We start from the raw sequence: 10,636 nt of genomic DNA, 5'->3' as shown, positions 1-10,636 counted from the left end.
ATTAACTTCAATAATAGTAATAAAAACATATCAATTTACATTTGGGGACACAAAATACATAAACTATGAATATTTAGAAATAAATGAGCTTACATCTCTTCGTTTTGTTGTTTATTTATATGACATCTAATTCAAAAATTATTGTATAATATCATGATATTTGCGAATAATGACTCGTATAAACGTTACCGTTCTGCAAAACGCATAATGTCAGTGTGACCGTGTTGCGCGGCATTTTACCACTTTCAGAGATTAGTGCTCACGGGTTTTCGTGCTGCGCAGCAGTTAAATAAAATTGAATACATCAAGAGCTGCAGATATAAATCGGAGTTGAAAACCAGTGCAAGTTGCATTGGCCCACAAATCAAAGGTACGCCTTATAAAGGAGAGTGAATCAATTGCCGAATTAGTAGTGCAAAAGGTCAAAGCATCAGTCGTGAAAAAGTGGCACACATAAATACAAATGCATACATACATACTCGTAGATGCAACACACACCTACACCTAAACACACATACACACACAAACACACATCCGTGGGAGGAATAAAACACCCACAATTGCTGATTATTTTCTGCACTCGTTATCGTTATCGCTTTCGTTTTCGCATTCATTTTCCACAGCCGCAGTTTCGTGGGGCGTGCAATGTTTAGGATCCACCTCAAGATGGGTCCCCAACGCAACCAGCTCCACAGCAACAACAACAATGGTGCCGCCGGAAGTAGCAGCAGCACCGGAAACCGTCACCTGAAGGAGTTCACCTGCTGCTTCGGCCTGCATGTCCACACGGCCACTTTGATGATCGGATTGTGGCACCTGGTAAGTGCATCAAGGGGGGTATCCTTTAATCCATACATGCGTGTGTGTATATCGAGATACACCCACGCATGCAGTCCTGCGGCATTTGCGAAAAACCTTTGACCCTGCTCAGTGTCACGCAAGGGAAAAATCAATCAGCCAATGACTGCAAAACTTTGCGAAGACGAAGACGAGCCAACTCTGCACTTTCCCCGCCTGTGACGTCAATTGGTGGCTGATTGGCCGCTGCTGCGTCATCTGATCAAATTTAACTACAGTATAATTCGCTTAGCTGCCTCGAGTACTTTGCACAATGCCTCGATGCAGGTAACTTAAAAATGCAGCTAACTTAATTTTTTTTTTTCTATTTTCTATTTTCTATTCACACAAAAAAATGGAAAAATAATGCAGATATCTTGCCGATGCAGCTAACTATCGATGCAGCTAAGCGAATTATACTGTACTATCATCGGGGCTTTTTGGCACAACAACTTATTTCTGCCATCGGTTCCACTGCGGAAGTTTCCACATCCCATGTCCATTGTCCGAAACTAACCTTTCACAAGATCTGACTTCGCATTAGCAATCGCTACACTTGGAGAAATGTAAAGCATTGTCGAATTTTCAAAAGTTTCATAAGAAATTAGTTTTATTGGCTAAAAAAAGGGATATAAATGTGCAAAGTGCAGTATTTTCAGTCTTGTTATCAATGTTTTTGGAAACCCAGAAACCTTTGATGTCTCTTCTGAAAATGAAAGAGAATGCTCTGCCCTTAAGAGAGCGCGAATCTGCGGCCAATAAAAGATTTGAGTCGTTGAGCAAAAACCCTTGCTTAATAGTATTTGTCTCACTACGCTATTCGTGTATATTTTACACTGTTCCGCTACTTTCTTTATGCTTTGATCAGGTCACGTTTTCCAGTAGAAAACTCCGTCACATGGGTTGATTATGGTGTGGACAGCAGTGGAGTTATCTTTTCTAATCTGTCCAATCTCAAGGGTTTCTTTGTTTACATTTTGTAGATATGTATGGCGTTAGAGGCTTTAAAAACAAAGCAATTCCGCAAATCGAAGGTTGCTTGTTGTTTGGTTGACTCATCCCCAGAGTGACAATTGTTGATATACTGCGGCGCACTGCAGATTAAATTTCATGATGAATTTCTGATGAATAATTTAACTAAAGATGGCAAGTTGCCGCATCTCGGGTCGTTGCAAGGCCTTCAACCTGAGATACTTAGATACTGAATCGGATATCCAACGGCAGCCATCTGAGCAAACAGCAACCAGAAACATGAGCGTTCAAGTTATTTTTAATAACTACACGTACTCGACAAGTGATGCGAAAATATTTACTCTTGTGGTGGCTTACTCTTGCTTTTCGGTAAGAAAGATATATTCTTCTGGAACAACATTCTGAAGCGTGCTGTCATAAATCTGAGAATTGTTAATTCAGCTGTCATCTATCAGCACACAGGCTGCAAATCAAATCAGGCGAAGCTTTCTTATCTTCTTTTTTGCCAGCTTATCTTCATGAGCGGACCCATGCACCTGCTAACGCACTCGAAATACTTTTAAATGTTGAGCTATCATTAAAGTCCCCCCTCGTGATCCTTGGGAATCTTTGCTTAGTTTGTGACGTTTACAACTTATTCACATTTTTATAAATATTGTTCTGCTCACACAAAAGTCTACATTCCCCACTACTTCCAATGAAATTCCATCCGGAGGAAGCTGTCCAACTGGTGAAGGCATTTGCGAGATTCGAATGCAATGCCCCACACAGACGACACATTTCCGGAAGGCAGTTCTTGTTGTCCTATTGACATTGTTTCCTCAAATAAAGTCATCCTGCGCGGCTATGCTTCTAAGGCGAATAAGGATGTCGAAGCGGTGGAGGAGCTAGAAGAGATACAGGAGATGAATGATGAGCTAAGGGATTTGTTCATCAATACAACTGCCATCAATTGCTCGTCCCTTTCTGAACTAAAAATCCAGACTGACGCTTTCAACACCCTTAAAGAGCGTACACTATTCTCATTGGGATACTCGACAGCCGGGCTTTTAAAGAAATCAAAAATCAGTAAGGTTCTAAAAGGGAAGGTCAATTTGTACCAACAGATTGTGAGCCTTGTAAAGCAACGTACAAAGACCAATTCAGAGATCACCATAGGAAAGACAAGTCATCCCGTGCACCTGATGGTCTTACAGAGCTTTTCGCGAATGTTTCGCGATATGGGCAATGACCTGAGCGTGGCCCTGCCCGAAAAGATGATTACGCCACGCTCCTTTGGCCTAATCTACGAATGGATGATCGAGGACACGCCAGTCTTGCCGCGACTCGGTCTCCTAGAGGTTTTCCACGCTGCCAAATTTATGGAGATTCCACAGTTGGTCAGGCAGTGCAAGTATTGCCTCGATCATGGATTCACTGAGGACTCCGCTGCGATGCTGTACTTTGAGGCGAAAATACTGAAACTTGAGGTTATCCATTTGCAATATCTTGAGCGCGTCTCAAAGTTTTTTCTCACGCTGGTGGCATCGAAAGAGTTTTTGAGACTGCCGCTGAAATCAATGCTATTGCTCATCCAATCGGATCTGATAGGCGTGAATACGGAGCTGGAGGTCTTCATGGCAGCCGCTCGGTGGCTAAGCCACCACTGGCCTCAAAGAGAGGAAAACGTAACGGATGTTGTATCCAGCATACGTTTTGGACTAATCCCGCCGTGGTTGCTCATCCGTTTACAGAAACCGGATGTCACATCTGTGGGGGTGGGGAGAATCGTAGCGCAGCCAATTGTGCGCCAAGCCATTCATGAAGGCATCGCGTACACGACCACGCGGATGTTTTATGGAAAAGATCGGGAGGCTTTTAAGCACTATTTGCATAAGGCTTGCGTAAAGCCACCCGTGCAACGCACTTGGATATACGACCGGAAATGTCCGTATCATCATCGAATGCAATGCAGGAACACGGTGGACTTAACCTACGACGCGTTCCTTGAATATCTTAATTACACGCAACGCCAGCACCGGGATTATTGGAAATCTCTGGAACCAGTAGATGCTAGCAATGTTTGCTTCAGTTGCCAGGCAAAGAAGTCTGATTTAACTAAGCCCAACAGTTGAGTCTCCACGTTGGTTGTAGAACTTGTAAAATATATATTTCTACTTATATATGTAAGCCTCCATGTGCAATTAAACAGTTTAATTATTTTAGTAAGTAAAACCGCCTACGTTTATTTTCAGTTCTTGAACATATTGGCGCTAAGCGTTCTAGCGGTCATATGGCGCAATCCGGAGATGATGGACGAACTGGAAGGTGGCACCCACGACTACACCGTGGATCTGAGTGCACCGGCCCTACCCACGCCCCTTAGCAAGGTCGAACCGCCCTACGCCTACCGTGACCACTCCCTCAACTATCGTAAGCGTTACCGTAAGCAGTGGAGAGAGCAAGTTCCGCAACGCATTTAAATATCAATTTTCTGCTGCAGAGAACTTCGATATGGGCGGACTGGTGTGCACCTGCATGATAGCCATTACACTGATGATGATCTACGGAACCATCAAGGGAAAACCCTCCCACCTGTTGCCGTTCTTCTGTTTGCAATTGTTTGATTTCGCTATTACAACGTAAGGATTATAATCGGTGGAGTTACAGAGACCTCAAAAGATTTAAATCGCCACTTTACTTTAGTAAAGCTTAAATAGCCTTCTTAAATCCTTCGAGGTTTCTAGGACTCTTTTAATAGGGAGATTAATGTACTTATGCATTGTTCGTTATCATAGTCTCACCGCCGCTGGATATCTGTGCTACCTGCAGGCCATTCACAGCATCATTGCCGAGTCGCATCGCTTGCCGTGGCGCGAGAAGCTGCTAGAACTACCACCTGAGGAGCTAGTTGTTGTTGTCCTGGTCGTATTCATCTGCATTGTGTTTCTAAAGGCCTATTGCATTGGTATCGTTTGGCGCTGCTACAAGTACTTGACGCTCCGTCAGCAACACGTTCGCACCCTGTTCCCCTTCCTGGAGCCACCGACTGGAGTCCACAGTGTTGGCGGAACCTTTGGTGCCGAAGAGCGGTCTTACTCCACTCTGTTGCCCAATTACGATGAAGCGATTGCCCAGTACTTGAAGCAGGCACCACCGCCATCTTATCAGGTGGCCATGTCAAACTACGAAGAGGGTGAAGACGCAGCTGTTGGAGGTGCGGAGGTTAATCCTTCGGTGGCCCCTCTCTTCGTGGCCCTTGGAGCAGCCACTACCGCGAACGTAGCCTCCAACACGGATGACAACATGGATAATAACAATGATCAGCCGAACAATAACAACACTATGCATGTCAATGCCAATACGCCACCAATGCGCCGCAGCGATGCAGCTGTAAACGCTAATGTCGACGAGGAAGCGGACGATTTGGAGGTTATTGACGCTGGCGTTGATGTAATCGGTGGCATTCCGCCTCCTCCGCCCTACAACGACGTTGCCGATGCCCAGGTGCAAGTGCCATCGCAATCGCCGCTGCATCGCCAGCCAAACATCCCGGGACAAGTATTCGGCGGACGCGACGAAAGCCAGGCTTAAACAGTACTTTCGACTGGATTGCTTCTCATGGCGAGTGGGTTGTGATCAGCGGTGACCACCCCTCTCCCATCCTCTTCTTGCCCAGATGATCTGGTTTCTGGTCCCTCATTTCGCAGCTATCATTCCCAGGCACACATACACCTTCTTAATGGTTGCTTCAATGTATTGAACACTGTTTTTAGAAAAACGAAACGCAAACAAGTTTTCGCTATTAGCCATCGCTCATTATTGTTGTTTAACGTACAACTAAGACGCTCTAGTTGCTGCTAATTTAGTAAACAAAAGCATTAAAGCCAAAAACATATTGTGATGCTGGCGAGGAAAGCATCAATTCCTTTTCGGCCGCATCTGACCCGATTTTAGCTGCAACAATCTGTTAGAACGTTTTTCATTTGGCCCGAACTAGCCTGAGAAGTTCGGATATTGTAGGCCCAAGTAGTTGTTACCAGAGAGTGTCGCTGGCATTGTAGACACCTTTACGATGTTCTTTGTTTTAAGTTATCTCGTAAGACTATGCATATTGAATACCGTGTACTGAATTCAGAGCACAGGCAGTCATAATCCATTAATTATGATGATATTACCAGCAACAGTAAAGTTTTATGTGTGTACAATATCTAAATGTATACTGTGTACTAAATATGCAAAGATATTCGAATAAAAATTAGTTTATATTTAATTTGTGTTTGCGACTTCATTTTAATTTAAAGAACATTATAATATAATTTCCAATTTCAGCTGATACCCTAATTCTATTTGGAAATTGGTTTCATTTTCAATAGAGTTGGAATGTTGACTTTTTAGTTTATAGTGTTAATCCTTTAACAGAGTTGATGATATTTATTTTAATTGGGGAAAGAAACAAAATAACTTTGTTCTCTACTATTAAGTTTAAAAAAGAGAATATTCTTTGATCAACTGACTTCCATAGAGATTCCATTTTTACATTTTCTTTTTATTGTTTATTGAGGAAAGAAGCTACATAAAAATTCCCGATCATTACATATATGTATGCATATACAAAGTGATGACTAATAATAAGATTTGTTGGTGTTCCCAAGAAATAATTCCCCGGAGAAAAATACCCGAGACTATATTATTGTGTGCGATTGTATTCTTAAGATTTTATTGGAACTGATTTTTATTTTTTTTACTGCATTTCCTTAGTGCTCTTAGGCCTTCCAGTTGGACCAGGTGCGGATCTCGTTCCAGATGTTGGTGCCGGGGCACTCGGTGGAGCCGACCTGCCGATGTCCGTACAGGATGTATCCGGAAACGATCTGGCCGCGACTGACCGCATCGGAGAGCAGACCCTTGGCAGCGGTGATCTGAGCAGAGGTGAGGGTGTTGGTATTGTAGTTGCCCAGGAAGGAGATGCCGATAGACTTGGAGTTCCAGTTAGTGGCGTGAGCACCCATAACGTTCCAGCCGCGACCCTCGTACACGTTGCCGTCTCCGCCGATCAGGAAGTTGTAGCCGATATCGGCCCAGCCCAGGGAGTCCATGTGGTAGGCCTGGATGTTCTGCAGCTGTGTGATGCAGGCGGCCTTGGTGCTGCAGTAGTTTCCAGCGGTGTGGTGGATCACGGCGTAGCTCAGGTAGTTGGCCAGCGAGGTCTTGCTCGTGGCGGAACGGCCGCCCCACTCCGACTTGGAGATGATGGTCACGCCGAGAACGGCTTGGGCGCAGAAGAGTACGGCCAGAAGGATGAGAGCTTTGTTTGCCATGGTTGCGGATCGATTGTGCGGCCTGTCGTCCGATCGGACCTTTTATACTCCGAACGGCCCAGCTTATCGCCTGCGAGCCGATGTGTCAGGTTCGGGCTACGGTCCGGGTCGTGTGCTTCCATCTGATAGGAGGGCTATCTGCCGGCCAGATCCTGATACGTCGATGACGGAGACCCAATCTCGCTTCTAATCAGCCCAAGTGGCATTAATTAATTTGTCCAAGAAGAGGCAATATATTGTGCAGCCTAAGACCTATCAAAGCATTGGGAATACCTGTCCGGAGTAGAATTACCTGATCCGCACAGCGTTTATTGTTGTCTAAGAGCTTTTTGAAAATTCCACGGCTGAGGTTATTTTTAATTTTAATTAGGAACGTATTACTTTCGACAAACCAAGAATAGGTAAAACATTTAGCTGTCTATAATTTATGATTATTGGAAACTCTACTTGTTAAATTATAAATACAAGAAGAAAGAATGTTGAAGTCGAGTATCTAACAGATACTCAACCAAAAGTGAACATTTTAAAATTCTTTTGGAATAGATAGAAATTGGGAAGAATATAAAAGCTTGTGCTTGTGGGTTTTAAAGTGGGCGTGGCAAAGTTCTGAACAAAAAACTTGCACATTCTTGCTTCTATATTTCCTGAGATCTCGACGCTCTTGTGGACATGTCCAGGTCGACTGGGTTAGAGAATCTGGTTTCTTTCTTTTACCTTTTTACTTTATTTTCAACGAATCCTGTACGCCCTTTTACTCCAGATTAAACGGTTATATGACATTTGACATTTTTTATGAATTATGACATTATGATGCGTATGTTTTGATTAATCGCTTTATAACTTTTATTTATCGGAAGAAATAGTAAAACATTCTTTACATTATTTACTAATGCTTACATTTGAAAATTCGCACCAAGTTCGAAGCTTTAGAGCTTTATAGCATTTGAAACTTAACAGGACGTGGCATTAAATGGTCTTTATAGAAAGTGTATATTCAGATTTTAATATAATCTAGTGGATAATCTGACTACTCTCCAAACAATGTATTTTATAGGCTTGGATATCCAAAAACCCATAATTCGTTAATAACTTTTTTTCGCTAGAAAAGCTTTGAGTGCGGATAGTCAAGTCCTGAAAGCTTTCGATGCCATAACTGTTAGAGACTTAAATTTAAATTTTACATTTTACCTCAATCAATGGTAAACTAATTTTTGTGTCAACAAAACTAGCCCTGTATTATGTATTATTTATAACGGTTTTAAAATTTGATGTTTTGATGACAACTAAAATAAAAACAGGGACAATACCTGACTCTAGACAAAATTGTTGTGAAATAACTAACTTTCGTTTTAATGCTTAATAACTCAAATACCTAAATCACCATTCCTAATGTTCTCGTGCTGCGAGCATCATACGACTATTCTAAAAGTTCTTGTATAAATTATATTCAGCCATTTTACCCCTCTTATCGGAATTGATTTGATTTTTTCCTTACTTATTTATAAGTGTTTTAAAAATTATGAGTAGGTATTATAAGTGGCTGATATGGATCAATGAACGGCACGGACCATAATATTATTATTTTTTAATCAGACTCGCAAACAATGGGCATTCTTTTATTTATTGGATTAATGATCATTAGCAGCACCGCCATATATACGCCCCTATTTAAAACGGGTTCCCCAAGATAATTGGTATACTATTTTCCCCATTGTGTGTGGGATGACATCGATTCAAACAGAAATTGATTAGGCAAACCTTATCAAAATACCTAGCAAAAATAAATTATAAACTTCGATGGAGACAATGCGACTACAAGTATCATTATCTTCAAAGAATACTATTGTTTGATTACAGAAACATCGATTTATTACAATATAAGTTTAGGTTATGTAAAAGGGGTAGAATAGATTTATCGATAGGTATGTTAATAGGTAGAAGGTAGCGTTTCCGACCATATTTTCGTCCCTCTGTCAACCCGTCCGTATATCCATCCGGCTGTCCGTATGAAATGTTTCCCACCGTATATGAATATGTTAAATTATTTATTTAAAATGGTTTGTGCTTGCTGAGCTGGGTACTATAACGTATTTAGTTATAACAAAAATTATTAAACAACTGATTAAAAGGGGGCATTACAGAACTATAGTTCATCTTATCAGCCACAAGTTAAGGTAGCTGACTTGCAGAAATTTCGCTTTCCAATGACCAGACATAGCGCGTAAATCTTGATAAGTAACAGGTAATCACGGAAGTAGAAGTGCAGCTCGAAAGACCTGCAGAGGGACAGCAAGGTGAGTGCGTTGGGCTGTAACCACTTTGTCAATCCACTTTGTCCAACCAACCGAGTGCCACCAAGTGCTTTCCTTATGGCAGGACGGAGTTGAACTTAAAAACTGAAAGCTTAAGCAAGTTATTAAGCACAAAAACAACTGAAACCCATTCAGAGCAACTTTGTTAACGAGGATGTCGTTAATGAGACTGCGGTTCAAGTGGCAAATAGTTGGCTCTGGTCTGCTACCGATTGTGAAGTTGACCGCTGGTTTTGGCGGTATTTAATATCCCAGTCCGGTTTTGAAAGTTAATTTTACATTTTTGTATTACCCGCTTTGGCTTTCCATGAAAGAAATAACTAAAATACTTCCAAAAAAAGAGTTCGGACGATGTTCTGTAACTTTCTGAGCAGGCACACATCCTCATGATTTTATAAATTTGAAAAGTTTCAGTAAAAGGGAGGGAATGAATACTTGGACAGTTGAACGTGAGCGTTCAGTTGCAAAACAAAGATGGATAATAGGAGCAGGACTTTGCAATTGGATGTCCCCTTCTTTGCCCTTTAAACGACTGCATTCAAATCAATACCCGAATCCCCGAAAATATAGAATTCGCTATTATATCATTCAAACTATTTTATAACCTTTTCAGGAACCACTCTAACCAGACCAGTGGGACCAGCCGCGGATCTCGTTCCAGATGTGAGTGCCGGGGCATTCGGTGGCGCTGACCTGGCGATGACCGTACAGGATGTAGCCGGAGCTGAGCTGGCCACGGTTGACGGCGTCGTTGAGCAGCTGCTGGGCGGCGGAGATCATGTTCGGCTCCAGGGTGTCCCAGTTGTAGTTGCCCAGGAAGCTGATGCCGATGCTGTAGGGGTTCCACTCGGCGGCGTGGGCGCCCATGTTGTTCCAGCCACGCCCCTCGTACACGTTGCCGTCTCCGCCGATCAGGAAGTTGTAGCCGATGTCGGGCCAGCCCAGGGAGTCCATGTGGTAGTTCTGGACGCTCTGCAGCACGGCGTTGCACTGGGCACGGGTCTCGCAGTAGGAGCCGGCGGTGTGGTGGATGATGGCGTAGCTGAGGTAGTTGCCCAGGCCTACGGTCCATTTGGCGCCGCGACCACCCCACTCCGCCTTGGAGACGACATAGACGCCCTGGGCCATATACTGGCTGCAGACCAGGACGGCGAGGAGGAGAGCCACTTTGGAAACCATGATTACCAGCTGTAATAGTTGACGATCGCTTGATGG

At 43.0% G+C, this 10,636-nt stretch overlaps 4 protein-coding genes across 7 annotated transcripts, besides 2 other annotated features; 2 read left to right on the top strand and 2 right to left on the bottom strand.

The window, feature by feature from the left end:
* Positions 1-236: 236 nt before the first annotated feature.
* CG14767 (uncharacterized protein) lies at positions 237-6,059 on the top strand. Of its 3 annotated transcripts, none has more exons than NM_144143.4 (5): positions 237-370; positions 624-819; positions 4,044-4,221; positions 4,292-4,430; positions 4,587-6,059. In NM_144143.4, exons 2-5 carry the CDS (start codon positions 646-648, stop codon positions 5,380-5,382), a joined length of 1,287 nt encoding a protein of 428 aa, NP_652400.3. In that variant the 5' UTR covers positions 237-370; positions 624-645; the 3' UTR covers positions 5,383-6,059. The 3 variants fall into 3 exon arrangements, with proteins under 3 accessions (NP_652400.3, NP_724706.2, NP_724705.1); NM_165620.3 differs by having other exon boundaries at positions 4,044-4,233; NM_165619.3 differs by lacking the exon at positions 237-370 and having other exon boundaries at positions 579-819; positions 4,044-4,233.
* Positions 1,074-1,259: a mobile genetic element.
* On the top strand, positions 2,452-3,976 carry CG30357 (uncharacterized protein). Its single transcript, NM_165621.2, has one exon. The coding sequence runs from the start codon at positions 2,568-2,570 to the stop codon at positions 3,921-3,923; it is 1,356 nt and encodes a 451-aa protein (NP_724707.1). The 5' UTR covers positions 2,452-2,567; the 3' UTR covers positions 3,924-3,976.
* A 321-nt stretch (positions 6,060-6,380) lies between the features above and the next one.
* PGRP-SC2 (Peptidoglycan recognition protein SC2) lies at positions 6,381-7,126 on the bottom strand. The gene has a single exon (NM_136566.2). The coding sequence runs from the start codon at positions 7,107-7,109 to the stop codon at positions 6,555-6,557; it is 555 nt and encodes a 184-aa protein (NP_610410.1). The 5' UTR covers positions 7,110-7,126; the 3' UTR covers positions 6,381-6,554.
* Positions 7,127-7,732: 606 nt separating this feature from the next.
* Positions 7,733-7,799: a mobile genetic element.
* A 1,182-nt stretch (positions 7,800-8,981) lies between these two features.
* PGRP-SC1b (Peptidoglycan recognition protein SC1b) lies at positions 8,982-10,630 on the bottom strand. 2 transcript variants are annotated; one of them, NM_001299280.1, is made up of 1 exon: positions 8,982-10,630. In NM_001299280.1, the coding sequence occupies exon 1, from the start codon at positions 10,598-10,600 to the stop codon at positions 10,043-10,045; it is 558 nt and encodes a 185-aa protein (NP_001286209.1). In that variant the 5' UTR covers positions 10,601-10,630; the 3' UTR covers positions 8,982-10,042. The 2 variants fall into 2 exon arrangements, with proteins under 2 accessions (NP_001286209.1, NP_610409.1); NM_136565.2 differs by having other exon boundaries at positions 10,005-10,630.
* Between the last annotated feature and the right edge of the window lie 6 nt (positions 10,631-10,636).

The sequence above is a fragment of the Drosophila melanogaster genome, chromosome 2R, assembly GCF_000001215.4.
Source record: "Drosophila melanogaster chromosome 2R".
NCBI classification, from domain to species: domain Eukaryota; kingdom Metazoa; phylum Arthropoda; class Insecta; order Diptera; family Drosophilidae; genus Drosophila; species Drosophila melanogaster.
Note: the sequence above shows the minus strand (reverse complement) of the source record. Positions and strands in the feature narration are given on the sequence as shown.